At 41.2% G+C, this 26,700-nt stretch overlaps 1 protein-coding gene across 1 annotated transcript in view; it reads right to left on the bottom strand.

The window, feature by feature from the left end:
• The window catches only part of GXYLT2 (glucoside xylosyltransferase 2), a 90,565-nt gene that overhangs the window by 51,484 nt on the left and 12,381 nt on the right, over positions 1-26,700 (bottom strand). The window contains exons 2-3 of the mRNA XM_041763158.1: positions 17,164-17,356; positions 9,405-9,536 (exon numbers count right to left, since the gene is read on the bottom strand). Coding sequence (XP_041619092.1) covers positions 9,405-9,536; positions 17,164-17,356 — 325 coding nt within the window. The remainder of the gene's footprint in view (positions 1-9,404; positions 9,537-17,163; positions 17,357-26,700) is intronic.

Here is a 26,700-nt window from a genome sequence, read left to right as displayed (position 1 = left end):
CTCAATCACTGAGCCACCCAAGTGCCCCCAGTATCATTCTCTTATCCCACACAACTTTCCTCCACTCCACCCTCCTTTGTGCTATTAATGTTAAATAGATTACATTTCTGTTATAGTGCCAACATACTTATATACATATTGTCTTATATAGTTGTTTTTAAAATCAATTAAGAAAGTAAAGGATAAGAAATATTCATTACAGGAGCGCCTAGCTGGTTCAGTCAGTAGAGCATGGGACTTAGGGTTGTGAGTTCAAGCCCCATGCTGAATGTAGGGATTACTTAAAAATAAAATCTTAAGGTGCACCAGGGTAGCTCAGTCAGTTGAGTATCCAATTCTTGATTTCAGCTCAGGTTGTGATCTCAGGGTTGTGGAACTGAGCCCCTCATCAGACTCCATGCTTAGTGTGGAATCTGCCTGAGATTCTTTCTCCCTCCCCAAGCTTGTGCTCTATAAATTAATTAATAAAATCTCTTAAAAAATGAAATATTCATAAAATTCTTTCTATGTAATTGCCTTTATTCATGCTCTTTTTTTAAAATGTGATTTTGAATTATTTGGAGTCATTTGCTTTTGGCCTAAAAAACTTCCTTTAGTATTGTCTGTAAGGCAGTTCTGCTAGCAACGAATTATTTCAGTTTTCTTTTCCTGGGAATAATTGATTTCTCTCATTCCCCCTTTTTTCTCCTACAGAAAGCTTTATTGTTTCCACTCGGTCCACGGGAGAGGGCTCCAGGGTAGTTAAAAAGCTGCCTACTCGCTGTAGTAAGAGGCTTAGGCATAAGCCCTGGCACCAGGGGGATACCAGCAGGGCCTCCTCAAAGGCAGCTGGGCTTCAGAGGCTCTTAGTCATGCTTGAGGGTGAGGCTTTTGAATAGATACTTGCCCACGCCAGCCTGGGGGGCCAACCTGGGGAAGTTAGGTGGTTTCTCATCCTCTTGATGAACTTCACCTCAACTAGGAAGTGGTTCTCCAGGAAGTCACAGAGATCCAGGGGTAATCCCATGGCATCCAGGGTTTTACGTCATCCATCTTGGGATGGCTTCTGCATGTCCTGGAGGAGGGCACAGCTGCCACACTGGTTTTGCATCATTAAGAGATGCCCAGTACCCTTGTTTCTCCTTAGCCAACTTTGGAAGATGTGGCCCATACCCTCCAGAGCCACACCTTCACAGTGGAAAAAGAAGCCCAGAGAGAGGTAAGTAGGTGTAGGAGGCCAGCAGATGCATGCAGACCAGGCAGCTGATGGCAGCCACTACCTCTGTGGAATAATTCTGGCAAATCTGGGAGCTCATGGTTGATTGGTAATAAGGAGCTAAGCTCAAAATAGGGTGTTGGCTGGTTCCAGAGGCAGGGGGTGGCAGAGAAGATGGCTCTGAGGTTGTGACTAGAAAAAAGGATGGAGGGTGGTTGGAAGTTGGTAGAAGGGGCAACCCTGTGTCTGTTCCGTCCAAACACCGTTAAAGCAAGAGACAGATCTGCGGGACTGCTAGGTGCAATGTGTATTCCACCTTCCTTTTTTTAAGATTCTATTTACTTATTCATGAGAGACACAGAGAGAGAGGCAGAGACACAGGCAGAGGGAGAAGCAGGCTCCATGCAGGGAGCCCAATGTGGGACTCGATCCCGGGACTCCAGGATCACACCCTGGGCTGAAGGCAGGCACCAAACCACTGAGCCACCCAGGGATCCCCTCCACCTTCATTTTTAAAATAGTTTTGCTAGATACAAGATTTTTAGTTGATAGCTTCCCCCACCCCCACTTTTTGGTGCTTTAAATATACCATGCCATGGCCTTCTGGCCTTCACAATTTCTAATGAAAAATATGCTGTTAATCTTAATGGATGTAAGTAACAAGGATGTATGTAACAAGTTGTTTTTCTCTTGCTGCTTTTAAGACTTTGTCTTTCAGGATTTTTATTATTTTTTTTTCTTTCAGGATTTTTTAAAAAAGATTTTATCTATTTATCTGACACACAGAGAGAAAGAGAGGGTGCAAGCAGGAGGAGTGATAGGGAGAGGGAGAAGCAGGATCTCCATGGAGAAGGGAGCCTGAGGAGGGACTCAATCCCAGGACCCTGGGATTATAACCTGAGCTGAAGGCAGATGCTTAACTGACTGAGCCACCCAGGCACTCAGTCTTCAGGTTTTTAAATTATGATTTATCTGTGTGTGGATCTCTTTGAATTTATCTTACTTAGAGTTCTTTTAACTTTTATGTATATATTGTTTTTCATCAAATTTGCAAATTTTCTCTTTTTTTAAAATAAGGTTTATTTATTTTAGAGACTGAGGGAAGGGCAAAGGGAAAGAAAACCCTAAGCAGACTCTGCACTGAGTGCAGAGCTGTACGTGGGGCTTGATCTCATGATTCACCCTGAGATCATGACCTGAGCTGAAACCAAGAGTCTGACACTCAACCTCTCTGCCACCCATGTAACCCAAGTTTGCAACTTTTCAACCATTATTTCCTCAAATAGTTTTTTTTCCTATTCCTTTCTCTCTCTCTCCTCTCCTTCTAGGGCTCCTGTATTGCATATGCAGGTGTACTTGATGTGTTGCTCATTTCTCTTAGTTTCTGTTCAATTTTATTATTTTTCTCTATCCCTTGGACTGCATGAATTTTATTGATTTACCTTCAAATTTACCAATTCTTTCTACTTAAATTTCAAATCTGCTGTGAGCTCCTTTAATGCCTTTTCATTTCAATCATTGTACCTTTTAACTCCAGAATTTCCATTCAGCTCTTTAAAAAAATAATTTTCATGTCTTTATTTATATTCTTATTTCATGAAACACTGTCATCATAACTTACTTTACTCCTTTAAGCATGGTTCCCTTTTATTGCTTGAACATGTTTATAACGGCTGCTTTAAAGTCTTTTTCTGGTTTTTTTTTTTTTTTTTGGTGTGTGTGTATTAGATTGCTTTTAATTACTGACAGCTGGGGATGGCGGGGGGCCTATATGGTGGTGATGGTGCCCATATACTCCTAGTCAGACCCTACGGGTGCCCACAGGTCCTGAGCCCATACCAGCAAAGCCTGAGGGCTGTACTGTGTCCCTCAGGGATGAGACCCCAGCAAGTGAGCAGGGTGAGGCCTGGCCCCCAAAAGGGTTAAGTCTTTTTCTATTAAATCTGACATCTGTGTCCTATCATAGGCATTTTCTATTGCTTGCATTTTTTCCTGTGAATGAGTCATACTTTCCTATTTCTTTGAATGCATCATATTTTTTGCTGAAAAAAATTTGGATAATACATTTAGCATGCTAATATGTTATGCTAATATAATTTAAGATATGTTAGGTAATATATTTTAGCACCTCCAACCTACAGGGCTTATAGATGTTGCTTACTTATTTATTTGTTTAGCATCTTGCCTGGACTATTTTAGTGAAGTCCATTTCACCCACTGCATGCACCCTATGATGTTCCTCAGTGGGTGGGTGCAGCCTTAGGCATGCACACAGTAACCCTGAAATGACAGTGGTTTATCACCTATCTTTGACTGACCCTTTCTCTAATCTTTCTGTTAAACTGACTGTTGGTATAATACCCAGCTATTAGCCTCCACTAATTGCCAGCTGATTGTTCTATTGTCTTTGAGGCTCAAATTGCTCCTCCTTTTGATACAATTAAATTTAGGCTCATTTGCAGGGATAGTTTCTGAGGCCAGTCTTTGAACATTGTTCTGCCAACAAGAGGGCACTTTCTATCTGTCTCTTTCCCTGCTTCTCTTATAAACTAACTGGCCTATATTTTAGTTTGTTGCTCTCATGAAGCTGTTAGCTTACTCTTAATTAATTAATTAAGGAAGCCCCAGAACATTGGCCACATTTGCCTGGAACTTAAACTCCATGATTCATAGCTGGTAGAGATGAGAACTGCTGATGACTTGCGCCTCCTAAGGCAATACCATATCTGTCTACTGGGGGCTGGGGAGAAAAGGATCCTTGTATTTCTGATTGAATTGTCTATAGTTGACTTTCCATCATACTGAGTTGGAAGGGGAGATGGAGGGATTAGGTCATAGTTCAAATGTCACGGATTCTCCCTCTTTCTTAACAAGTTTTAGTGTAACAGGGGAAAAAAACCAGCATGCTTGACTCCATATCACTTCTGTTCCCTTTGCTGCTGTGACCTATAGCTTGGAAACTTCTGCCTTAGTCCTGCACTTACGTAGATATGTTAATCATGAAAGAAATTTTGCTTACAGGTAAGATTCGCAGAAACTTCTTTCTTCCCAAAACCTACCTTACCCAAGGACATAAGGAAGCACATACAGAAATGACTATGCTATGCTTACCATTTACAGGAATGACATGACCAAATTTGCACACAAAGATCAACTGACCAAGGACAAAGAAGTTTTATGACCTTCCTTAGATATCTACAGACATCAGTTACCTCCTGACTGCAACCTCCTCACCACCCCCCCTACCTTTGCTAACATAAAAGAAGCTTGAATTTCATGCCTAGGGGAGATGGTTGTTTAGCAGAACAGTCTGTATCTCCTTGGCTTGCTGGTAAAGTTACTTTCCTTACCCTAACATCTAGACCTGTGGGCCTGTCATGCAGTGAGCAGAACAAGCCTGGACTTGTTACATCAGTAGATTTTCTTGAATACTCTGTTTCCTCATTTGCTTAGACCCTTAGCACAATACCCAAAGATTCTAGATAGTTGCTTTAAGAATAATTTTTGCCAGAGGCACCTGGGTGGCTCAGCTGGTTAAGCATTCAACTCTTGGTTTCAGCTCAGGTCATGATCTCAGGGTTGTGAGATTGAGTCCTATGTCAGGCTCAAGCTCAGTGTGGAGTCTGCTTGAGATTCTTTCCCTCTCCTTTTCCCTCCCCCTCTGCTCCTCCCCCACTCTTGTTCTCTCTCTCTCTCTCCCTCTCTCTCTAAATCAAACAAATAAATAAAATTAAAAAAAAACAATTTTCACCAGTTATGCCCGTCTCACTGGGGAACATTTCCACAGAGCTCTTCTGCCACCATTTTGGAAGTAGCCACCCTTCTTGCTCTTTTTTCTAAGCTAAGCCTTTAGAATTTGGATGTCAGGGGGCTTCAAGCAGTCATTATACTCCTGGAGTGAGCTTTGCAAGGAACTGAGGAAGAGACGCACAGAGCCTGGGTGACATCATGGGAGCCCCTGGATCAGCCCTACACTTGGGATCATCTGAACTTCATGGTAAGATAAGCCAAAAAATTTCCTTTTTTCCTTAGCTAGTTGAAGTTGAGTTTTTTACATGTAACTAAGAGTTGTAACTAATATCCTGAATGTCAAACCTTTAGTAGTGTATGAGCTAATGATAAGGATTGTGGAAAGCTTGTTTGTTCAATGAAATAGGCATCTAGCATCATTTTTATGTGACCTTTTTGATAGCTTATCTCATCCCAATAATTTATGGTCTCTTGATGCTTAATGAACTATAGAGACATCATTTATGGTGATTCTAATAGATTTTTAACATGTTCCCACATATTTGTCAATATTTGTTGACATCCAAAGGGTTGGTTCCAAGGAAAACTCAATGTTGACTGCTAATGCTTACTTATAATACTAATAATAGTACAGAAGTCTGACTTTAATTATAGGAAGTTCTTATAAGTCAGGTAACCTTTCGAGTAGCCTTAATGAATAGCCTACAGCTGACTCATTAGAATATCACTTGTAAGGATATAATTTTCCAAATATTGGAACTAGTTACAAACCTCCTTAACAAACTATAAGTGGAAAGGGAAGATGATATATTGTTACTCTATTTTTTAAAGATTTATTTTATTTATTTGAAGAGGGGAGGGGCAGAGAGAGAGGGAGAGATAGTCCCAAGCAGACTCTGTGCTGGGCACAGAGTCTGATGCCAGGGCTCAATCCCACGACCCTGAGATCATGACCTGGACCAAAACCAAAAGCTGGATGCTTAACCAACTGTGCCAAGCAGGTGCCCCTATATATTGTTATTCTTGATTTGATGTAGCAAATCTAGGTAATCTAAGATTTTTATTTATTTGGCATGATATTCCTTTGAAATATTAAAGGATGGGTTGAGTTTATTAGAAATATAGAAATATCCAGAGAATTCAGGAAGAATTTATAGGTCAAGGCTGTAAGCAATTTTATCTTATGTCTCATGCCAAAATTCTTCTCTAACTCCTTCCTCTGAGATGAATGCCTATGGCAAGTGTGGAAGCAGGAAAGACATCAAACATTACTATAATCTTGGAATTTATTAAAACCTGGATTAAAAAGGCCTTTTTCCCTGGGTTAGACCTACATAGCACCTTAGTCTAATGTATATTTCCATACTGGGTGCCACTTGTCAATAAAGTCTCTGAAGATTCTGCAATTCAGTGTCTCTGTAATGTTTGGAGTATATCTAGGATCCCCAGAAGACCATAATTAGTGGTTTTTGGAATAGAAGAGGCAGGGGCACCTGGGTGGCTCAGTTGGTTAAGCATCTGACTTTAGCTCAGGTCATGATCAGGGTCCTGGGATTGGCCCCACATTGGCCCTGCATCCACGCCTCTGCATCTGCATCTGGCTCCCTGCTCAGCAGAGTGTCTTGCTTCTCTCTCTCCTGCTCCTCCCACCTGCTCATGCTCTCTCTGTCTTTCTCTCTCTCTGTCTCTCTTTCTCAAATAAATAAATGAAATCTTGGAAACAAGGAGGCAGAGTGTGTAACAAAATGTACAGATCCATCAGAAAATCTCACCGATTCCAATTAAATGGGAGAGAGGTGATCTGAATTCATGACACTCAATTATTTTTACAATAGTGAAAGTTTTACAGCTATTACTAAAGAAAAAGGGAAAAGTACTCTAGAATAAATTTTAATGAACAGATATAATTTATTTATAATTGGCAGATTGTTTTAAATACTTTAAGCTTCTGAGTTACCCGAGAACAGTATGCATCTTTGAGAGCTTACTAGTAGAAGCCATCTGCAGTTTACTTTGCACTAATAATGGTCTTGCTCTTAGGACTATTATTCAAAGAAATAGAAAATTAAATGTCCACTGTTTCCAGGACTTCATAAATCATGAATTGGGGGGATCTGAGTTCTACTAATTGTACTTGTGAATCTAATAAGCTTGAGCTGCAGACCTGTTCTCTGATCTTATTCTGATAGTAAAATCTTATGTGAGAAGGTTGTTGGTTTTTTTTTTTCTACAGGCTTAGGGTAGATTATACCCCCTTGGAATATGGGTGATTGTGGTTCTCAGTTGATTGACCTACTGCTTGCTAGAATGTTTGCATTTTGGGATCTCCATCTTCTCTCTGTTGCCTCAGCAGTACATTTGATTTGGTTTTACAGAGATGAATTTCAAGGAAAATATCACCTAGACTTTATTTCAAATTACCCTGAGGATCAATACATTCTACTGATGCCCAAAAATGCTATGTTCATAATCTGCTATTATGATGTACAACCTGGAGAAGGTAAATGTCCTGTCAACCACAATCTCTCTTTATTATTTTTAAGGAGGGCTAGTTTCCATTATCAAAAGCAGATAAGGAATGCCAGCACTCATTTGTCATTCAAAATGCAATACTTACTTAGCTGGGAATGAATGAAAATCATCATGTGGTAGGTTTGTTTTTTTAATAGTGGCAATAAAGTCACCATACAAGGTCAGGGGAAATTCAAATGTGGTTTCACTGGGTTGCTTGTATTTTTTGGATAGTCTGGAAAGACAATCTTCCAATAGTAACCTTGGTTTTTGAGTACATTTTCTCCCCTAAAACAGAGATAAGAAGAAACCTGACATTTTTTCTCATCTTCTGAAATAGTAATTCATTTTTATATCATCAACCTACAGATTTTAGTTCCAGTCTGAGGTAGTCTTTCCTTACCCACACTTTTATGCAATTAATCCCATCTCACATGAAGGTCTGTGGCGTGTGACAAACAGGTCATTTAATGAGTGAGTAAGCATGTGCAAATAGGCACCCAGAGTATAGCCAGGCCTCGTTCTTCTCACAGGTTCTGGGTAGGAAATGCTAAAAAGGCCGCTTGCTGTATAGAGTTTCAAACCAACAGATGGTAAGACTTTTCTACATGGCCATCTCCTGAGCACCTCAAAACCAAAATATGACCCAAATTAAACTCATCACACCCATGAAAACTGGTTAACCTCCTGTCTTTTCCATCTCTCCAAAGATCACCATCCATTTAGTAGGATGAACCGGAACAAACTGCCTTTTTTTGTAGCTCATAAAAAGCTGAATATTGGCAATTTCAAACAGATCAGCCTTAATAGTTGTTCAGCTCAGAGACCTGGGTGAAATCCTTTTCACCTCCCTCCCCTGCAACTCTTACAACAAGCCAATGGTAAATTCTATTTGTCAGGCAGGTTCTGAATCCATCTTGAAGGTACCCAGCATGCCCAAATCAGCAGTAAGTGGCCTAGCGATTCCACTGCAATGAACTAGTGTGTCCTCTTTAAGACACAAGCCAGATCATCCCATTTACATGTTAGAAATAAGTCAATGGCTTCTCAATGCCCTTAACACAAGACTAAACAACCCTGCTGACCTCTTCAATCGCATGTCACCCTATTTTCTGGTGACTCTACCTTCTTTTATTTTCCTTACCATGCTCCTTTCCCAACTTGGGGCCTTTGAATATATTATTCCATCTGCTTGGTACCCTCTTCTCTCTCATTACCAGCCAGGCCCTTGTCACTCAGTGATTCCTGCTTTTTATGCTGGTCATGCCTCACCATAAATGCCATGCCCCAAAGAATGTTCTATGACCTCTCACCGACCAGTGTGAAACCCCAGGTTACATATATCCATGAGACTTCAGCACAGATCATACTTCCAATTGCCTGTTCAGTGCCCTGTCAGGCTCAAACTCCAAGGGAGTTTGATACATCTTCAGTGATTTTTCTATTTAGGATTTCTAAAAAGGAACAAAAAATATTTAATCCAAAAATTAAAAACCAACAGGCTGAACCAAAAACTCTGGACCTTTTTTGAATTATTCCCTAGCATGGCTACATCTGGCAATCATTGTTTTAAGAGAAGTAACAGTTATCAAAGCTAACATTTATTGAGGGCCAACTATGTGCAAAACCTGTTGAGGAACATGAGGCCTAGTGAAGATGGGGGACTTAATAGAGGTTCACGAAGCTATTAAGGTGGAACCAAAGTCACAAAGACCCATACTCCAACACATGCATTGGATGCTCTCAGTTCCTTAATCTTTGAGAAAGACAACTGCTTGAACACAGGAACCCTCTATACCCCCAAATTAAGAGAATCAATTACAGAATCCAAGAGAAATACATTTCAGCTCTAAGTAAAATGTCTCTAAACACACAGCAGTTAATTCCACCATGTTTCCAAGAGTAATTATCTCACAAGCATCATTTGATTAAAAGCCCTTGTTCCTACCGGAAGAAAGAGTCTCTGAGCAGCACACGGTTTGAATAATTTCTTCCATTCCTGAGGGTTTCCAACTGAAAACGTGATGGGGTAGATTCTGTGCTCAAATTTCTTTGTATATGAGTCAGGCCATTGTCGTAACTGAAAAACAAGGAAGACAAGGGGAGGGTGAATAGGCCCCAGAAATATGGAAAACACCTGAAGCTTCTGGATGTTCAAGTGGAAATTATTCAGATAACTTACCCAACTTCACCACAATGATTAATGCTCAATGGATGAAAGACCATAGCTAGCATTAAAGAAAAAAAAAATAACATCCAGAGTTGTCAAGGATGTTAGGAGACTGGTACATAAACACCACAAGGGGAATATAAATTTGAATAAACTTCCAAGAGGACAATTTGGAAATTGGGAACAACCAATCCTAAAAGATAAAGGTACAGGACTTTCAACACAGGCTAGTTTGTAATAAAAACAAACAAACAAAACAAAAACAACAAAAAAAACCATGAGAACAAACTAAATGCCCTATAATTGGGAATTGGGAAAATTATGATAGAACTATACAATAGACTATTGTAACAATTAAAGTAGTTCTATATGTGCTGACAAGGAAAAATGTTTATTATATATAGACTTTAGAAAAAGCAAACTGCAAAAAAAATTTATGTTTCTGTCTTATTTTTATTTTTTATTTATTTATGATAGTCACAGAGAGAGAGAGAGAGAGGCAGAGACACAGGCAGAGGGAGAAGCAGGCTCCATGCACCGGGAGCCCGACGTGGGATTCGATTCCCGGTCTCCAGGATCGCGTCCTGGGCCAAAGGCAGGCGCCAAACCGCTGCGCCACCCAGGGATCCCTATGTTTCTGTCTTAAAGGGAAAATATATGCATGTGTATTTTATACGAAGAGAAAAATCTAGACAGATAGACACTAAACTGTTAAAAGTGGGCACCTGTGGAGGTGGTGGTTTCATTTTTTAAGTTTATATTTCTGTGTTCTTTAGAACTTTCACAGTAAGTATATATTACTATTTTCTTTGCATATGTTAATATCATAACAAAACTATTTAATGGGCTTTATTTTTTAGAGGACTTTTATGTTTACGGGAAAACTGAAAAGGAAGCACAGAATTCCATCTACCATCCCCCTCTTCCCCCATCCCCACACTTTCCCCATTACCTACATCTTCCAGTAGTGTCGTGTATTTCTTACAACTGATGAACCAATATCCATTATGTTAGTAAGTAGAGTCCATAGCTTACCTTAGGGTTCCCTCTTTGTGTTGTACATTCTATAGGCTTTGACAAATGCATAATATTGGGTATCCACCATTACAGAATAGTTTCAGCACCCTAAAAATCTCCTCTTTTCCACCTATTTACCCCTTCCACCTTCCGTCCCACTGAATTCCTACAACCACTAATTATTTTTCTGTCTCTTAATTTTGTCTTTTCCAGAATGTGATATAATAGGAATCATACAGTGTATATCCTGTTCAGATTGGCCTTCTTATACAAAATTCACTTAAGGTTCCTCCCTTGTATGGATATACAATGATTTGTTTATGCATTTACCTGCAGAAGGGTATCTTGGTTGCTTCCAGATTGGGTGATTATAAATAAAGCTGCTGTAAACATTCACGTGCAGGTTTTTAGACAATTTTTCAGTTCATCAAGGTAAATCGCAGAGTGTGATTGCTGGACTGTATAGTCTACATTTAGCTTTCTAAGAAAGTGTCAAATTGTTTTCCAAAGTAGCTGTACCATCTTGCATCCCCACCAGCAATGAAGGAGAGTTTCTGTTGCTGCACATCCTTAGCATCATTTTGTGTTGTCAATGTTGCAGATTTAGCCATTCTAATAAGTGTGCAATGGTATCTCATTGTTTTCCTTTGCAGTTCCCCAATGATATGATGTTGAGTATTCTTTCGTATGATTATCTGCCATCTGTGTATCTTCTTAATTTTTTGAGTTAATGCTTCCCCATTGACTCAATAGTTCTAAGAATTTTCTTTTTTTTAAAGGTCTATTTATTTATTCATGAGACACACACACACACACACACACACACAGAGAGAGAGAGAGAGAGAGAGAGAGAGAAGCAGAGACACAGGCAGAGGGAGAAGCAGGCTCCATGCAGGAGCCCGATGTGGGACTCGATCCCAGGTCTCCAGGATCATGCCCGGGGTGAAGGCAGCACTGAACTGCTGAGCCACCGGGGATGCCCTACTTCTAAGAATTTTCTAAGGAAAAATTTAAAAGTGCATTCATATTTATAACAATATTATCATAACGCTATCTGTAACAGTGCAAAGCTGGAAATAACCTAAATAACAATTTGGCTAAAAAGCTCTGGGGTATGTCTACATAACAGAATATCATGCAGCTACTAGTAACAACACAGTACAATAAGGGTTAGCAAGCCACTGGAAGTACAAACACCAAATCCATCCTGCTACAAAAAGCACACAAGCCAAGAATGATTAGACACTTATAAATAGCTTAAAAAAGTAAAAACAAGAGTAATATTCTGTGACATGTGAAAATCACATGAGATTTGAATTTTAGAGTCCATAAATAAAAGCTTTATTGGAACACTGTCACACCTAAGTATGTTTACATATTTCTATGGCTGCTTTTACACTATCAGACTTGAGTAGCTACAAGACCACACAGCCTGCAAAGCTTAAAAAAGCTTTTGTCTGGTCTTTTACAGAGAAAAGTTAGACAACCCCAGATTCAGAAGAAACTCAGTAATGTAAGACTCAGTGACGTGAGAGGAAATATAGAATATGATGCCATTTTGGATGTTGATATATAAAAAAATAAATATAAGTAAATAGGTTAAAATTGCTTTTCCTGACCAGTAGGATGGTTGATTTTTTTATTTATAATTTTATGATTTTTTTTTTACAAAGTACACATGTTGCTTATATGGTCACATAAAAATGTTTGAAGAAACATACCATTGATAATGCTTTAAATTTGAAGTTTAGAGATGGATATATGAGAGAGAAATCTCAGAGTGAGGAAGAAGAGGAGTGAGAAAGTATTTGATAACTGATTTATGAAGGGCACTGACCAATTAGAACCCACACCAGGCACAAAACCCGGCACAACTGTCCTGACACGTTAGAACTAACACTGGTCATAAACACTCAGTGTGACAATATTGACCAAGCCCATGGACACTAGGGAAAAATACTCAGTAAAACTGAGCACAATAGTCCAAAATCGGCCCCAGAAGGAGAATGGGAAGGTCCCATGGTCTGTGGGTTTCCTTGACTCTTCGATCTTTAGTATCCTATCTTCTAGAAGGGTTTATTTACCTTTGCCAATCTATGTCTTTCAACTGGAATGTTCAGTCCATTTACATTTGTTTCAGTACAAGTATCTGAATATATACCAACTCCAGCCACTGGAAGTTCCTGTTGACACCTCTTCCTGTGTTAGAGACACACACACACGCACACACAGCATGTTTCCATCCCACTGGCACCACCTATCACCAGAATGGATTGGTGGTTATCCCCCCTTCTGTGTCCCACTTTTTCCTGACAGATGAGCCAAACCTAAAACACATGTCTGATTCCCGAGCTGCCTGGAAAGGCTAGGAAATCAACCAGCTGGCATTTTCAGTTTCTATATTGAGAGATGACAAAAATAAATGAAATGCCAAAGTATTAAGTATCTACATTATACCTGGTAAGTACCACTAGACTTATTGTACTTATACAGCTTAGAAATTTTAAAAAAACATTCAGCTTATACATAATAGAATTCACCCCTAAAGCAGCTTCCAGAGGAATCATAATGTCAACCGGCACTTTGTTTTGTTTTTACCCTCAGACACACTGCCCTGAGCTTTACAGGAAGTTATCACAAGAAACTGGATACTCCCACAATGCCTCCTCACAAGGGTTGGAAATGAGACCCTTGTGAAGGGTGGCAGATGCTGCCCCTCCATACCAGCATCTCCTGTGGCTACACACAAACCAACTGCCCACAAAGCCCTACTACTTAGGGCTAGCAAGGTTCAGGAGATGTTCCAAAGAATCTTTGTGGGAACGAAAGAATAAACAGATCATCTGATTCAGCCTCACAAGTATGCTCTGCAATAACAGAGCAAGGATCATTTGCCCTTCCATGCAGATGAAACAACTGAGACTGAGAAAAGTTCTGTGACTTCCATAAGAGTCAAGATTGTATATCTAAACTGGCACCATGATCCCTGCCTGTCTTTTAATACCCTATTTCAATTTCCTTTGTTAGTTGAGCTTCACTGGTCTAACAAAGACCTGAGGAAAGGAGCCATCACAAGGATAAAGTCGTCAGAGCAATTCAAATTATTTTTCAAATTCAATGATTTTCCCATACAATTTAGTTCCTAATTTATAATGTGCCCATTACCATGGCTCATAGTGAATTATCTCCACACTTAGTAGTATAAAATGACTATCTGTTATGTTCACAGATTCCATGGATCAGGAATTCGGATGAGGTACAGAAGGGGCGTCTTACACTGCTACATATCTGGGGCCTCGGCTAGAAGCTCTGAAGACTGGAGGCTGGAATCATCTGAATGCTAGTCCATTCATGTGTCTGGCAACTGGGGCCAGCAATGGGCTGGGGATCTCAGCTCCTCTCTGAGTGGGCCTCTCCACATGATCTCTCCATATGGGCTAGTTTGGGCTCTCTCACCACATGTCGGCCAGGTTCCTGGGGCAGGCATCCCAAGAAAGCCAGGCAGACACTAGATTCTTTCTATGTCCAAGCCTTAAATGTCACACAAACATTACATGTAGCATACTCTATTTTTCATATATATACATATGATGCATATGGACGCATATATATTAGCTATTACCTTATAACAAAATTTAGTGGCTCAAAAACCACGAAAATATATTCTCTCATGCAGTTTCTCAGAGTCAAAAATCTGTAAGCTGGGTTGTTCTGGCTCAGGGCCCCTCATGAGGGTATAGTCCAACTCCTGGCTGGGGCTACAGTCATCCGAAGGCTTGATGCAGTGGGACGTTCTGTCTCCAAGCTCACTCACATGAGTGTCACAAGAAGCCCTGATTCCTCACCATGTAGGCCTGGACAAGGGCTGCTCTGACATGAAAGTGGCTGACCCCATACCAAGTGACTCAGGAGAGAAAGTGATTGCAACCAAGATAGAAAGCATGGTGCCTTTTGAAATGTAATCTCAGAAGTGACAGAGCATGGCATCTTCCCTATGCTGCCAGTCACACAGACCAAACCTTGGGACGGTGAAAGAGGAGAGCATCCTAGGGTGCAAATAACAGAAGGTGGGGCCACTGGGAGCTTCTTTGGGAAATATAATCTGGCCCATATACATAGTTACACACATCTTCCTTCCCCTTGCCTTCTTCAAGTTCAAATCTATTTTGTTCTACTCTATCCTCATGTTCCAGCCTCTAGCACACAGTAGGTACTCAACAAATACTTGTTAGATGGATACTGTGCAAGACATTCCTAGAGTATTCCCACAGCCCACTTTCCTCCCTTCTTGCACACTAAGCACTTCTCAGCCCCTTACTGTTGAGCCTTGTGACTCTTTCTGGACAGTTCAATATGAGTGGAAAAGACTCGTGTCACTGCCAAGCTGGGGGAGCAAAAGGTTCAGTCGTGATCCACTTGTCTCTCTCTTTCCTGAATGGCATCCCAAGAACTTAGAGGCCAAGTGTTCCAGCAGGTGCAACTCAAAGCGTGAATAGTCGTGGGGCGCCTGGATGGCTTAGTCAAAAGAGCATGTGACTCTTGACCTCAGGGTCGTGAGTTTGAACCCTACTGTGGGTGTAGAAATTACCTAAATAAATACACAAACTAAAAAAAAAAAAAGGCACAAACAATCTCTGTCATCTTTGTCCCAGACCTAAGCGCCTGTGTGAGAAAAACAGCAGGAACATGGAAAGTCTCTGAGCTTTTCGGGATGTGTTATGGCAGCCTGACCTAACCTATCCTGATTCTAGACACCTTAGCTCTTTTATCAATGCTGATAGCTTCAGGTTACAGACAGGGAAGCTGAAGCTCTAAAATGCCACAAGGCTTGCCTGAGATCTGGCAGCAAGCACACAGGGAGCTGAGTTTTGCAGATGAGTCTTCCGTCTACTAGTTGGAGAGGTAGTTGGGTACAAGAGTTAAGCTCATGGAGGTCTGAAGCTGTGACCTTGAACCAACACCTGATGAGTAAATCACTAAAACTCTTTGCAAAAGAGGGACATGATTGCTACCTTCTGGTGAGGGTTAAGTAGGAGTAAATCATAAATCAGAAGCCCTTGATAAATGGTAATTATCATCACCATCTCTTTTCACCACAGCTGCAGAGCAGCAAACCATGTGTGTTCCAACCCCTTCCCCTTCCTTTGACTCCGATCTTTTTCAAGGCATTTTCTTTTTTTTTTTTTTTAAGATTTTATTTATTTATTCATGAGAGACACAGAGAGGGAGAGAGAGAGGCAGAGACACAGGCAGAGGGAGAAGCAGGCTCCATGCAGGAAGCCTGACGCGGGAATCGATCCCCGGTCTCCAGGATCAGGCCCTGGGCTGAAAGCGGCGCTAAACCGCTGAGCCACCGGGCTGCCCTTCAAGGCATTTTCTAATCAATTTCAAAGCTTTGAGACTCTTTGGCTTCTCTTGGTGATGATGTCAAGGTGATATTTTTCTTTAGAAAACATAACACATTTTCTAGCCTTCTGTCATTAGCCTTTCTCTGCCTAACATGCTTCTTTGGCATTTCTCATTAGTGCAGCCAGGCTGGTGACAGGAGGAGGCCCTGCTGACCCCAAGTGAGTAGATGCAAAACAAAACCGCTTCTTTCTCTACCAGCACTCAAGGCCTTACTGCAAGAAAAAACATCTAGGACAAAGCCAAGTGTGGTCTGTAAAGTCACACACATACCTAGACTGGGGAGAAGAGGTATTTCCAAAGCTCTCCTCGTGCAGTGGTAAAAAATCATCACCTGTTCTTCAGTATCAGAATAGCCAAGTAAACAAGGATCTGGGCACATGATAAAACATTACACGGTCACCAGAAAAGATGAGGTAAGAATGTTTGAGTCCTGATCTGGAATGATGCTGATGATATGGTTTTCAAGGAGGAAAAGCAAGTTCCAGTACAACACATAGAGAATAACCTTGCTTTTATAAAAGAAATATATTTTAATCTGGGCACATACAATTATATGTGTTATTCAGGTATATGATTATATCTATAAATATACATGTATACACACATACATACATACATCACAGATAAACACACACAAACACACACTTGTACATGAAAAAAATATGGAATAACTAAAAATTGATAACTGATAGTTTTTTGTGTGGAACTGGGGGTACCAAGGACTCCTGCCTTTTAATCTATAACATCTGTATCATTTGAATTTATTTTAATGAACATTTATTACTTGTCATTCAAAAAACACATATAATTTGTAGAAAGCTACCTGCCCCCTAAATGAGAGCAATGTTAACTACACCAGAGGGCTTAGGCCCTGGGGTCAAGTGCTTCAAGTTCATCATCTCACAGAACCCTTACAATAGCTCTGTAAGGTAGGTGTGACTATCCCCACATTATATATGAGAACAGTAAGGCTCAGAGTCAAGAGTTCGTGGTCCCACGCTGAGTACCTAGCAAAAATTAGAGAATCACATTAGTGAACGGGATATGCATGTCCCAAAATGCAGTCTGTCTGCACTCAGTAACTACTGCGCCACCATGTCTACAAATTCACCTGCTTATCAAACTCGGGCTTCAGAGAGTCTTCTGTGAAGATGTGGAATTGGATCTTCCGGTGGCTAAAGAGTACAGCTGACTTGAGCATGACCAGCGTCTCCTCCAGCCGATTGCCACAGGCCACCACAGCCAAGTGGATCCAGAGCTCTGGAGGCAGCACAGCCTGAAAACTCCTGAGTTCTCCAGGCCTCCTAGGAAGAAGAAAAACAATTTAAGGCTATTAATAAACTCACAAAATTTTTTTAAAAAAAGCCCAGCTAGTGAATGTTTGGAACATTTCAAGACATGAACAGCTACAATCTGCTATATTTTATAACGTGATAAGCATTTTGACAATTCTTCCTGCTTAGAAAAAAATACCATTTATTCCTGTATTTATCCTGGCAATAGCTGGATGAGTCACTGTTTGGACTGTCATAGGTGTCTGAGACTTTTTCTGCCCCACTCAGCTGTCGAGAGTGCCTGCTGGCTGCTGAATGGCCCATGTTTGGAAATAGTAAGTTGCTAAAACTTCCAACAGCTGACACTGGGGCTGTGGTGCTCACACTCACACGGGCCACGCAAATTAGATTTGAATGCAACATGAACAAAATGAGGGTGGGTTGTGGCTTTCCCATGTGAAACCAGCAACATGATATCCCCATCATCTGGATGGTTTTAGGTTGCAGTGGAATGCATGACCACCGCACCAAAGGAAAATCATGCAAGTCTGGGAGGTGAGCAAAGAAAATAACATATGTCCCTCCATCACATCTTTGGAGAGTCTTGAGAAACAGGTGTTAATCCTAACTGTCTCGCTCAAAATTGCTGAGGTGGCAGGTTTGAAATTCAGCTTCCAGTATGTAAGTCATATTAATGAGAAACAGGCAGGCAAGGAGGCAGGTTAAGCTGCAAATTACCAAGGTATCAAATCCTGAGTCAACAGCTGAGAGGGGAATAAGGTCCAAGAGTGCAGAATCATCATCCAGCTATTTCCTCGTAATAAAAGATTTGTTCCAGACAAGGAGATGCAGCCAAGCCTCAAACACACCACTGAGAGACATTTGCAGGCAAGTTGGAAGGAGTTGGCCTGGAAAAGGTGCCCTGAGACAAATGAAACTAATTTACTTGCACAAAAGAGTTGGAGGCTGGGGAAACTTGGACATGGAATGCTACCTTCCTTCCAAAACCTCCTAGTCCAATCCGTGCACTGCTCCATTAGCCACTGCTTTGTTGAATCATGGCAGTCTTGCTCCAGATTTCTTTCACTGGGAGGGGAGGTGAAGATGTGGGTGGAGCACATCGGAAGGCTTTCCAATTTGCTCACTTAAGAGGAGCTTATTGGAGGCTCAACTAAGCTCAGATGCCGAGATACAGATTCCACTGATCGCACAGATCTCAGAAAGACACTAGACATATCCTAAGTACCACCCGAAGTTGTCTGCTTCTCTTCATCCACCTGCTGCTACCTGGTGAGACCACCAGCTTTTCTCATCTCGGCCACTGTGCCTTTTCCCTAGATGGCCCACCTGCCTCCAGTCTTATCCTTTAATTCTCACCCTATCATTTCTTGTTGGCACCAGAGTGATGTTCTTCTACAATGCGAATAGGAATGTTATTCTTTTGATTAAAATAATGTAAGGGCTCCTGGCTGCCCTCCAGATTGAGTCCAAACTGATCATCATGGCTTCTAGTTACATCTCTTGCAACTGCCTCCAACACCCCCAGCCTCGGGGGAGAACCATTCATATTCGTAGCCATAGTCACACATACTCATACTTTCCATCCATTTTCATTTCTGGTCGGTAGACTGCTGGGTTGTCTCCAGGTCTTGGCACATGCATTCTGTCTTGCTGTCTTGTGTGTGTGTGTGTGTGTGTGTGTGTGTCTTTCTTTCTCAGAAATGCTCTCCTCTGCTATTTCCTGCTAACTTCAGACCATTTATTAATCAACAAATCTATACTAAGGACTATGTGCAAAGAACTGCTCTACGTACCAGGAAGAGAGCAAAACAGACCAAGATGCTTGTCCTTGCAGAAACTGTGGTAGAGGAAAGACAAAGAAGGAAGTAGCTGCAACTAAGTAACTGACACAGAAAGTTATCCAGTGATCAGGGCTATGAAGGAAATACATCCTGAGCAGGAGGCAATACAAGAGAGGCTGATAGGCTGGTAGGTACTTTTATACTGTGCAAAGCTGGGAAAGTCCTCACCGAGATGGTGAAATCTCACAACAACTTGGAAGTGGGGAGGTGAGTCATGTGCATTTCTGGGTGAGGAGCATTCCAGGCAGAGGAGACAGACTAAAGGTGCTTGATCAGGATCATGCCCAGTAAACGGAAGGACCCCTGCCGTGTGGACTCCGATGTCATCTCTTCCTCTGCTCTGTGGGCCAGTTTTCATATCAACTATGAAAGTCAGCGCTCAATTAACTTATGTAAAAGGATGGGAAGGGTGTGTCATAGATGATGCTAAAATCACAGTCTGATTGCCACAGGCCACAGGCCACCAGAGCCAAGTGGATCCAGAGCTCTGGAGGCAGCAGGGCTTTTTTTTTTTTTTTTTTTAAAGGCAAAAGATTATTCAAAACATGCTACAAAAGAGATCTAATACAAACTTGTTTGCCTGAAATTATGCTCAATATTTAGGAGCACAGGTATCATCCAAAGGTTCTAAAACAATCAATGCAATAGCACAGGGATCTTAAATATGAACCACTGCTCCTTCCAAATAACCCTGCCCAGTTTAGCTTCACCTATTGGGCTTGTGCATGAGCAAAAAGCTTTAACCTTAGTAATCAGGAAAATACTAATTTAAATAGTAAAGGGATTCCATTTTATTTTCAGATTGGCACAATTTAAGGAGTAATATAAAAGGTAAACAATCCACACTCCAGAGTGGATATGGAGGCGAGCAACAGCTCAGAAATAGCTGGGGAGGGGCACCTGGGGGGCTCAGTTGGTTAAGTGTCTGACTCTTGATTTTGACTCAGGTCATGATCTTGAGGTGGTGAGATCTCTGCACTGGGCATGGAGTCTGCTTAAGATCCTCTCTCTTCCTGTCTCCTTCTGCCCCCACCCCTTAAAAAAAAAAGAAATAAAAAAAAAATAGCCACTGACAGTGTAAGTTGACCCAAACATTTTGCACAACCATTTGGTAATGGCTAGCAGGAATAAAGAGGCACATACACCCTCTAGCCCTCTAGTTCTATGCCTACATATATAACCTGAAGAAATTCTTGCACATTTGAACAAGACCCATTCAAGAATGCTCACAGCAGCCCTTTTATAATAGTGAAGAAAAGGAAATAACTTTGCTGTCTATACATAGGTGAATCATGAACATTTGCAATATGTTTAAGAGGAATACTACATAGCAGTGAAAATTAACAAACCAGAATATCACATATCAATATAAGGTCAAAGAGGAAAAAAGCAACCGGCAGAAAGATAGCAATAGAATGATAGCATTTAGATGAAGCTTAAAAATAAGCCAAATAGCACTGTCTATTGTTCTCAGACTTATGTAGTAAATGTGCATGAGGGTGATAAACATCAAATGTAGGATGGTGGTTATCTTGGGGGATTTAAATTTTTATTTCTTAAGATGAGTGCCAGGCACACAGAAATTCATTATGTTATTATTTGTGCCTTTTTGTATGCCCAAAATATTTGACAACAACTTTTTAAAAAGGTTTTATTTATTTGAGAGAAAGAGAGAGAACGCACATGTGCATGTGTATATGACCAAGCAAGGGGGAGGAAGAGGGAGAGGGATAGAAAGAATCTCAAGTAGATTCTGTGCCGAGTGGCACTGACATGGGACTCCATCTTATGACCCTGAAATCATGACCTGAGCTGAAACCCAGAGTTGGGTGCTTAACTGACCGAGCCATTCAGGCACCCCAACTTTTTTTTTTAAAGGTTTTATTTATTTACTCATGAGAGACACACACACAGAGGCAGAGACACAGGCAGAGGGAGAAGCAGGCTCCATGCAGGGAGCCCGATTTGGGACTCAATCCCTGGCCTCCAGGATCACGCCCTGGACCGAAGGCAGCGCTAAACCGCTGAGCCACCGGGGCTGCCCCCAACTTTTTTTTATTATTTTAATTAAAGAAAACTTGCACTCCTCTGCAGCCTAGCAGAGGCTTCCGTGATTTGGGACTGCACAGTTTAAAAAGCAGGGGCTAGGGAGTGCAATCTTTCTTGGTGTCTGATGACAGGTATTAAAAAAGAAAACTAAAGGCCTCTTCTGGTGGCAGTTCAAGTATCAGTGGTTGGGATTTAATGAGACCTTTGCTTTCCCCACCCTATTGCCTCTCATATTACATTAAAAATCTCAGGTTTCGGGTAGTAAGCATTTGTGTTGATCACAATGTATAATCAAGTTTAAGGCCACTGAAAGGGTGTACCTTTCACTCACTCCTACCAAAGGCACACTCAGCACCTCTCAGATGTCACCTGAGAGCCTTCGAGGATCAAGGAAAGTACAGACTATGAACCTTAAACTCCTTAACCCCTTGTTTGGGAAGGGAATGGGCAGTGGGGAGTTGTAGCCCTGCTCTGACAGCTAAGTTTTTGTTTATACTTTATAAAAGAGGACTGGAGTGAATTTTGAGAAACTTCCAACTAAGGCTGGAACTGATGATAACCATCTTGGCCACCACACTGGTAGAGCCTGAATGGGAGTCAGCACAGTAGAAAGCAGAGCCTAAAGGTGGCAGGTCACATCTTCGTTGGCACTACCTGAGCACCTAGATCCAGGTGCACCTGACCGTAACTGAGGACAATTCAAATTTTTTTTTTTTTTTTTTTTTTTGAGAGAGAGAGAGAGAGGGAGAGAGAGCAAGTGCAAGTGCAGGAGCAGGGGGAGGGGCAGAGAGAGAGAGAGAGAGAGAAAATTTTAAGGATGCGCCATGCCCAGCGCTAAGCTCAACATGGAGCCCAATGTGGGGTTCAATCTCACAACCCGGAGATCATGACCTGAGCTGAAATTAAGAGTCAGATCCTTAACCAACTGAGCCACCAGGTGCCCCCAGACAGTTCCATTTTTTAAGCCAATGCGTTTCCTTTTCGTAAGGCACATAGAAACAAACTTCTAGCTTAGCAGTCAACAAAGAGTCCTACTGTAGGGCTTAAAAATGTTTCCAATCACCTTTGACTAGCTCTGCCTCTCTCATATTCTCTTCTTGAGTCAGCCTTTGATTTGCTCACCGAATCCATCTCTTCCTTGTTGCTAACTGCTGGGGCCCTGATCCAAAGCCCCATCATTCTTGTAGTTTCACAGCTGGAAGAGATGCCAGATACCATCTAGTGCAAGGGCTTCCCTACTCAGCTGCATATCAGTCATTAGAGGTGCTTGTTAATATGAAAACCTCCACACAGGACATCCTGAATCAGTGGGTCTTGGGGGAGGTCCTGGAGTTTGCTTATTAACAAGCTTGTACCACAACCACCCATAGTTCAGTTACAGCCAAGAACTATTGATCTGAGCTGACCTCTCACCTCTCTTTCCTCCCCAATTCTTCCCCCATGCCCTCAGGGAAGCCCACTCTATGCTTAGCCTTTTCCTCTTCACATATTGCTTTAATGAAAACAGGGGGATGCCTTGTGAGGACGCCACCTCCACCGCAGACAGACCCCTATATGGAGGCTGCTCCTCCTCCCCTGCCCCAGGAGCCTCAGGGCAGTCGATGGGCTGGAGTCCTCCTTGCCCACCTCACTGCCACACCCAGAGATGGAACATGTCTTCATAGTGAAGTCTGTGGATGAAAAATATTCTACCTTCTATCTTTGTTGGTGTCATCTCACAGCTTTTTCCTGACACTGCTCTTAACTCAATGAAGAGCTTAGCTCCTTGCTCATGGAATTCCTCCCCAGCCTAATCCCTCCCAGCATTCTCCAGGACTTCAGCCAGTTTAGAAGATGCTCCCTGCCTCTTGACCCTTCAGTATGGGGACCTCTGCACCCACCACCTTTCCTTCCTTCTACCTGAGACACTCAGTGCTGTGCTCACATCCTGGACCTTTATACAAAAACTGTGTCCTCCACCTGGAATATTCTCCCCTTTGCATTGATACCTCCTCTTTTAAACAGCAGAATGAGATTTCCTGACCACCTCAATGAAGGAGCACCTTCCTTTTATTCTCTATCATGGTCTTTGCTTATTTCCTTCCCCATACTTACCTCAGCTGGTGATTGTAATTCTTTCATTGTAGTTTATATCAAAGACAAAATTAAATGCCATCAATCTAAGGCAATATAAACAAACGATCTTTAGAAAAAGGTCAGAATAAAATATGCAATATACACTTCCAATTAAAAACAGGGACACCTGAAGGACTCAGTTGTTTAACTATCTGACTTTATTTTCAGCTGAGGTCATGATCTCAGAGTTGTAAGATGGAGCCGCCTTGGGCTCTCTGCTGGGGATTCTCTCTCTCCCTCTCCTTCTTACTGAGCCACTCAGGCGTGCACACACACGTGCATGCATGCACTCCAACATATATATATATATATATATATATATATATGAAACATACGTATTAGAATATTAATGTTGGTAAATGGAAAAAAATCTTGCCCTATAAAACTTACTTTGCATGTTATATTCTGGTCTTTATTCCATTGAATATATATTTTTACAGCTGTACTAATAGTGTACCTATAACTTTATATGCCACATTTTTCATCCAATTCTTTTATTTTTCTTGTTACTTTTTAAGTCTTCACAGCCATATCACTGTAACGGCTATCTACTAGTACACCCAATGAAAATACCAGACCTTATCAGCATTGCCCTATTGTTGCTTGTTTTCAACTGCTCTGTCATATTAAAAAAAAAAAAAAAGTCTGGTACTAAACATTGTGAGCCAACAGATATCTTTTCTTCTTTTCATTATGGCCTTCAGTATATTCCCAGAGATGACAGTACTGAGTGAATAGCTATTATCCTAAGAATGTAGTAACCTTCACAGTTTCTCAAATTTACCCAAGAGTTATTAGAAAACACATACCATGAGAAAAGAAAAACAAAAAACATAACAAACATGACCTCTCCCACCTCTGAGTTACTTGCATGACGTAACCATGGAACTGACTGCTGAAACAGGATGAGACGGGCTTGCATATGGCATTCGTGCCTCCAAATTCTGTGTGTTCCAGAGGGTGATGTGTCAGTTGCAATTATCATTAAGACACCGCATCAAATCACTTTGAGTCTCTGAGTGAGAAAGTTATTCCCTTCCCAGTTCTTTTTCAACAATGTCAGTGAGAAACTCTCAGCTTGGTGCTAACATGTCTTGAACACCTTCTAATGTTGCCTAATCCTCCCTTTCAACTCTGTTTCAAGACAGCAGATCTCAGATACAGAACTTTCAACAGCCAAGTTAGAAATGACCAACATTGTTTCATCTTCTCAGGGTCTCATTTGATGATTACCTTCTGTTTATGTTACTGCCAAGAATTCGTGGCAGTGACAGAAAGTTTCCCTTAAAATAAATATACTCAGGATGTGGAGAAATTAGAACCCTCACACACAGCTGGTGGGACTGTAAAATGGTGCAGCAACTTTGGAAAAAAAGCTCCACAGTTCTGGTTAAACACAGAACTACCATGTGACCCGGCAATTCTGCTCCTAAGTATCTACCCAAGAGAAATGAAAACACATGTCCACACATAAACTTGTAAGCAAATATTCATAGCAGCATTATTCACAATAGCCAAAGAGTCTAACCCAAATGTCCATCAACTGATAGATGGTTAAATAAAAGGTGGCATATCCATAAAATGAAAAATCATCTGTCCATTAAAGGAATGAAACACTGATGTATTTTGCATGTATGAACCTTAAATTCAGTGAACTGCAAACCTGGTGAAAATACAGAAGACCACATATTTTATGATTCCACATACAGGAAAAGTCCACAATAGGAAAATCCATAGAGACAAAAAGCAGATTAGTGGCTACCAGGGACTAGGGGGAGAAACAAATGTGGGGTGATGGCTTAATGGGCACAAGGTTGCTTTTTCTTTACAATGAAAATATACTGAAATTCGGTGTGGTAATGGTCATACAACTCTGCAAATAAATCTAAAAACCACTGTATTGTACACTTTGAAAGGGTATTTGGATTGTACTGCAATTGAGCTACAATTAAATAAATAAGTGCATGTATCTTTAACAATGATTTTTGAAAAAAAAAAAAAACAATGATTTTTGTTTTAATGTTTCATGTTAGCAGTGGTAGTGTGGCCATATTCTAAGAATGATGGCTCCAATGTGGGATTGACTGTAATTTGGAAAACGTTGTCTCAATTGTCTTGCGCAAGCCCTCCATGTGCAAACAAAAAATGATATTCAGAGGAGGCTCAGAGGGAGAAGCAGCTTTACCAGCTCCACACTGTCCGAGACGAGGCATCTCCTTAATCGCTTAAAAGTCTCAAGAGGGTGACTTAATTAAACTTCAATTTCTGGAGTGTATAAATAATGAAATACGGCACTTATGTGTAGCACTATTTACTCTGTAGCCCATTACTGCAAAACACATTGAATTATTAAAACGAGTAATTGGTTCTCCTCAGACCCTTTTTTCTATCTCCTGCTACCTCTTCCTAGGGCTTCTCCTGAACCGACAAGCTAAATGAACTCAGGTAAACCTGATGTTGGGATACAGGCAGGCAGTGGAAGCTTAACAGGAAATCCCAGTTCTTGAAAATATCATCCAAAAATAGTGTTGCTGGTAATTAGTTTTAAAAGGGAAAGCAACATAGCAATATTTGGCGGGGGGGAATGGTTGAAGATGAATTTTAAGAAATCAAATCCGCTCATCTAGGGGAAGAATAGATTACCTCCCGAGTGGAATCCTACCAGATGAAACCATAGCTGTTGGAACCTGCAGAAGGCTGCAGACGAGGCCAGAGTGGCAGTTGAGAAGCAGAAACACCTCGATTCAGCCTCTAGAAGGGAGAGTCTGGTAATGGGTAATTATATCCACACTACACGTTGGCAGTGAAAGGCACTCATAAAGTTCCCTGCAAACCACAGGTCTGGGAACACATTTGTCCCCTGACAAAAAATTTCCCTGCTGGAGCTGAGTAGAGGCTTCACTTAGAAACCTAGACATGACGCTAAGGGCTGTGCTAACAGTTAAATCACTTTTAATGACCCATGGTTTGGAGTTAAATCAAGTATCATTAATCTTCTGAGATAGGCAGAGAAGCTGACATTTGCCTTGAAGCCATGGTATTATATGAACAGTGTCAACGTAGTGCCAAAAATTTGCAGGGGGGGGGGAAGTGCATAATACAATTATTTGATAAGCGCATTCAATTGTGAATAACATATTTTTAGTCTGGATCATGTTTAAAACATGGCTGTGTTCCTAAATAAAGTCTAGGTTTACTACGTAGTAGGTGCTCAATGTCTGAAGTTTTCAATCTTGTTTATGTACCTATCTGTATGCGTGTCTGCTTTTAGAAATTACTGGACATACACACCTGCTTTATGATTAGTAAGTGGCAGTGCAAGGATTCAAATGCAGGGAGCTGGACTTA

Source organism: Vulpes lagopus, chromosome 7, assembly GCF_018345385.1.
Source record: "Vulpes lagopus strain Blue_001 chromosome 7, ASM1834538v1, whole genome shotgun sequence".
NCBI classification, from domain to species: Eukaryota; Metazoa; Chordata; class Mammalia; order Carnivora; family Canidae; genus Vulpes; species Vulpes lagopus.
The sequence above is the reverse complement of the archived record's forward strand: the minus strand, read 5'-3'. Positions and strand labels throughout refer to the sequence as shown.